The 4999-nt window shown below is 34.8% G+C and overlaps 1 protein-coding gene across 6 annotated transcripts in view; it reads left to right on the forward strand.

Annotated features, from left to right (window-relative positions):
* The first annotated feature begins 157 nt into the window (after positions 1-157).
* The window catches only part of LOC108684167 (WD repeat-containing protein mio-B), a 5005-nt gene continuing 163 nt past the window's right edge, over positions 158-4999 (forward strand). Inside the window, exons 1-14 of one of the 6 annotated variants that reach the window (XM_018188316.1) lie at positions 158-673; positions 935-1129; positions 1218-1478; positions 1550-1777; positions 1907-2059; positions 2136-2317; positions 2459-2592; positions 2659-2766; positions 2846-3209; positions 3283-3421; positions 3500-3638; positions 3894-4104; positions 4212-4426; positions 4857-4956. In XM_018188316.1, coding sequence (XP_018043805.1) covers positions 541-673; positions 935-1129; positions 1218-1478; positions 1550-1777; positions 1907-2059; positions 2136-2317; positions 2459-2592; positions 2659-2766; positions 2846-3209; positions 3283-3421; positions 3500-3638; positions 3894-4104; positions 4212-4426; positions 4857-4938 — 2544 coding nt within the window. In that variant the 5' untranslated portion in view covers positions 158-540 and the 3' untranslated portion in view covers positions 4939-4956. Of the gene's footprint in view, positions 674-934; positions 1130-1217; positions 1479-1549; positions 1778-1906; positions 2060-2135; positions 2318-2458; positions 2593-2658; positions 2767-2845; positions 3210-3282; positions 3639-3893; positions 4105-4211; positions 4427-4576; positions 4751-4856; positions 4957-4999 lie in introns of those variants that run through there. The other 5 variants (XM_018188314.1, XM_018188311.1, XM_018188313.1 and 2 more) reach the window with 5 other exon arrangements.

A 4999-nucleotide genomic window follows, 5' to 3' on the forward strand; every position in this document is an offset into this window, starting at 1 on the left:
ATGAGCAAAGGTTACTAAGTATTGACCAATTAAATTATGAATACTCTAGTGAATTTGTTCACTTTTGTAATTTTCATCTCATTTGAAGATATACAATCGACCCAAGATGCTGAACATGGAATTAGAAAAGTAAACGAGCAACGTGAACAGACTTGGTGATTAGAGTTGTCAGATTGTTGCAGAACGTCAGAGTGTCGTCGGTCACAGCCGGGCAGATGGAAGCAGAGGGGCAAAGTGGGGTAAAAAGTTGATTTCTCCGCGAGAGGAGTCGGAGGAAAGGGAGGCATGATAAATGTAAACATTCAAAGGGCATGTTTTAAAAGGTACGGATAATCATACAAACGTGGCAGAGGATAATACGGACGTTTCTTTGACATTTCGACAGACTGGATGGATATTGCGCGACAGAATTACAGTTACTATAGGTGCCGTGCATATTGAACGTTTCGTCTCAACATTGGGTATACGATGTTGGCGGATGCAAAATAACGCGATGTTTCATGACTTTATGACAGAAGCGTGAACGAGGCAGAGTGAACGATGAGCCGCCCTAAATGGGACGTGCTGTGGTCCCCCTTTCACTCGGACCGATTTATCACATGGGACAGCGATGCGTTATTGAATCTTTACGAGATCGGACCGCGTGAGAATAGCGTGCGGGACGATCAAACTTGTAAGTTTATTGCAGATATACACTAAGTTCATGTTTAAAAAAAAATATATAAATATATATATACTTTTAAAAATAAATATATAATATATATAATATATATGTCACAGTTAAAGTGTTAACTTTAGTAAATATATATACTTAGTCAATCTATATATTTAAGTGTAGCGAATGTATACATTGAGCATTACAGCAGACAACAGTAAGTACATTCACTGAGTTAACACTTTGAATGTAACATATATAATGTTCTCTTTAATGCAGATCTGCAGATTTCGGAGCATTCCATTGCCGAGCTGGTCTGTTCAATTACCATCAACAGTTATGCGAAATGTGTTGATATATATCCACAACCGGAGCTAGAAATCGTAGCCAGTGGTCACGCGAATGGAAAGATAGTCCTTAGTACCCTTAGCCCGCCAGAATTTGATTACCAGGGCTTGGTGGGCAGAGAGTTTTGTAGAGATCATTATGTTACATTGTTATTGAGCGATATTACATCTCGACGATACATTACTTAATCTTTCTAATCTATATGAAATTTCAGTCCCAAAATATATGCGATCATGCAATGTTGTTGCCTGGAATCCTGTGGATACTCACCTGATCATGTCAGGTCTGGACAAACACAGCAAGGAGCACTCTGTGTTGCTTTGGGATGTGCACCATTGTCCAAAAGGTTCGGAACGGCCAATAATAGAAGCTGGCATATCAGAGACTGTACATTCCGCCGCTTGGTTCAAACATGAACCAAGATGTTTGGCCCTCGGAGTTAATAACAAACAATTGAAAGTTATAGATTTCAGAGGTACGCTTTTAAAAGATACAATTGGCAATTTGTTAACGTACAATTTGTAAATATTTAAAAAATTTTTTTAGATTCTGCAAAGGTGGTAAACGTTACTCCTACAAAAGCAATATATAATTTGTCGGTTAATCCCCATAATAATTATCAGCTACTTTCACACGTTGACAATCTGATAACAATTTGGGACACTCGATGTTTTGAGAAACCGATCGTTACTATAATGCCGCTACGGCATGTTACAAAGGTATTGTGGTGTCCCACTAGACGAAATTTAATTGGTACATTACAAAAAGATTCAGGTATATGTAGTTTTAAACTATATTTCTACAATTTATACATAGTTTTTAAAAATTAATGTTAAACATTTTCAAAAGTGAGCTGTTAGTGATAAAAAGAAAAACAAAAGAAGAAATGCATTTATTTTGCAGTTGGCTTGCATCTATTTGATATTCAGTATTGTGGAGCTGAAGATACTGAGCCTGGTGTTTTAGAAAGAGTGGTTCTACCACCATGGCACAGTCCCGTAAGTTTTTCATGGCATCCGACTGATGAGAATCGATTGTTGGCAATATCACTGCAAGGTATTTGATGATATTTTATATTACAATATAATCCTTCAATTTTGTTTAAGATTATTATAATATTCTTATTACTCAGGTGTAACCGATTATACTGTATCTGAGAGAATAACGCTCAATTGGTCTGCTCGGTCATGCCTTATGTGGAATTGCGCTTTTAAATCATTTAAATATATACATAGTGAAGATAGCGTTTATAAGGAATTAGAGGATATCTCGGTTTTAACTAAAAGGCGTGCTATGTTCGAATATGGCTTGCTTGTAAGTAGATAAAGTTAATAAAAACAATTTCTTGAACTTTAATCAATTTTTATTTTGCTTTTAGTTTATATAAGCCTCTTTTTCTTTAATTTTATTATCAATAATATTTAACCAGTGTAAATTTATATGTGTATGTTACAGCCGGAGTTAGCTCACAATGGTGATATAGCCGAGAACGAAACTTTAAAGAATTTATGGCAATGGTTATACCTTAGTCGTTCTTTAGTAGAAGACGGCACTGTACAGAGTCCTGATACTAAGCATCCCGGTGTGAGGTAAAATTACAATGCCTTATATTTAGAAGTATATATGTAAACATAATGCCTCCAATTTTTACATAGGACAATTTTGAAATTGGATCAGCAAAATTCAATTAATGGTTTAAAAACAGAAGTGATTCATCGTCCGTGGACGGATATAGGTACTGGTTATATGACAAAAGTTTACAGGTATAATTAGAGTGCATACAAATGTTGAAAAAGTATGGGTGTTTACACCTAATGTAATTTTGATCAATACCAATCACAGATCACCGGACAGAGAAAGATGTCTTCTTCTGTGCGGTTTGCGATTTGACAGAGAGACCAATACGGCATATGATAATGCGTATCTGGAGAAGTTAGAGAAGGAAGGCGCATATGCGAAAGCAGCCGCGTTTGCAGTATTTAATCTCTGCCTAAGGCAAGCTATAGATATCTTAAACCGAGGTGCCAGTAAGAAACAAACGGCTATTCTAAATATGGTAGCTATGGCATTGTCAGGTTTCTCTGAAGAAAGTACTACATTATGGAGAGAGTCGTGTCAAAAATCTAAATCTCAATTATCAGATCCTTATTTAAGAGCAACATTTGGTTTTTTGACCGCCGATAACGATTTCTATGAAAGTGTACTTGTAAGTATGCGAATATATGCGAATCAAGATTTAATGAGATTGATGTAAGGCGCCTAATAAGTTCGAATTATAGAATGAAAATGGCATGGCTGTCGAAGATCGAGTAGCATTTGCTCTCATGTTCTTATCGGATAATAAACTGCATGAATATTTGAAAAAATTGACCGAGAAGATAATTGAAGATGGAGATCTAGCGGGCTTCTTAGTTACAGGTTACGAAAATATGTTTTCTATTTTTATGAATTTAATGTTAACTATGTGCTCATTTGTAATGTATTGTCGCGCTTTAGGTGTTAGTATAGAAAGTATACAGTTATTGAGTAAATACTTGGAAATTACCTCAGATGTTCAGAGTTGTACTCTTATTGCTATTAGAACTTTTCCGCCTAAATTGCTTCAAGAGAATCAAGTTCAAGTATGGATTACGAGGTATTACAACAAGTTTCTTTTGTAAATATTTTCTTGAATTATTCTCAAAACAGGTTATATTATTCTTTCTTTCTTCTGCTTAAAATCTTCAATTTTTCAATCCTTTGTACAAATACACACACACATGAGATGAGAATCGAAATTGAATTCCATATCTACAGATTATAAGTCGATTGTTGTCATATAGAGTTACGCATTGGTTCTTTTATAAATTTCGAATGATCAAGCTTTTGATTTTGCATGTTGCTGTTATAGTTACAGACATCTTTTGAACGCGTGGAAATTATGGTTTCAAAGAGCTAAATTTGATATTGTCATGAGATCCTCGACACCACAAGAAAGACCGCCACAACAAATACATATATCTTGTCACTTTTGCGGCAAAAGTATATCTGCTTCCATGCAAGGACTGAGTAGGACGAGAGTCCCATTTGGTAGATTAGGCAGTACGCCTAACAAATTAAAGGTACATTTCTATTCTTAAGCTAGATTTTCGTATGATCAATCATTAATATATTTATCAGATCTCGGATTTCTTGATGGTATAGAACTTTTTTTTAATATCTTTTATAGATGACGGCTTGTCCAAATTGTCGCAAACCTTTGCCACGTTGCGCAATATGCTTGATGCACATAGGCACCGTTAGCGGACTGCAAACAGCTCCAAGTCCTGGTGGTACCAGGAACGAGGAATGCAATGCTAAGCTTACGGAATTTAATAGCTGGTTTTCATGGTGTCTAACATGTAAACATGGAGGACATAGCGAACATATAGCTCAATGGTTTCGGTAAGGATACAAGATTGCATTTGTTATAAATATATGTTAGTTAATAAAATATAAGTGAAAATCAGCCGATATTTGAATAATGTAAATAAATGAAAAGTATCTTATTCAAACTGAAATTTTACTGCTTAATGATGGTTGCTTTTTTTTTAGGAGACTCAGATGACACAAACATTGTTCTATTCTTCGTTGTATTTCATGGAAAACAAAAATAGAACGACATTCGTGTCTCCTACAAGAAAAGCAGTCATTTTCTATATGAATATTTGTATACATTTCTCAGTTCCTTAAACTGTGCGCAAATAAAATATATATATAATCAATATATAAAATATATAATCAAAAGTCGATATTGAAAGATGTAAATGTAAAACATATGTTGCACTAAATTTGCAACGACGGTATTATTAATTTCTGTACCGCTATGTTTCAGACAACATACTGAATGTCCCGTAACGTCTTGCAATTGTCGCTGCTCATCTTTGGATTACACGCGTAATGCAACTGTGACATAGGTATAATTACCAAAAAAGGTATAATTTAAAAAAAATTTAAATATTCTTATATATGCATATA

The sequence above is a fragment of the Atta colombica genome, unplaced genomic scaffold (genome assembly GCF_001594045.1).
Source record: "Atta colombica isolate Treedump-2 unplaced genomic scaffold, Acol1.0 scaffold126, whole genome shotgun sequence".
Lineage (NCBI taxonomy): Eukaryota > Metazoa > Arthropoda > Insecta > Hymenoptera > Formicidae > Atta > Atta colombica.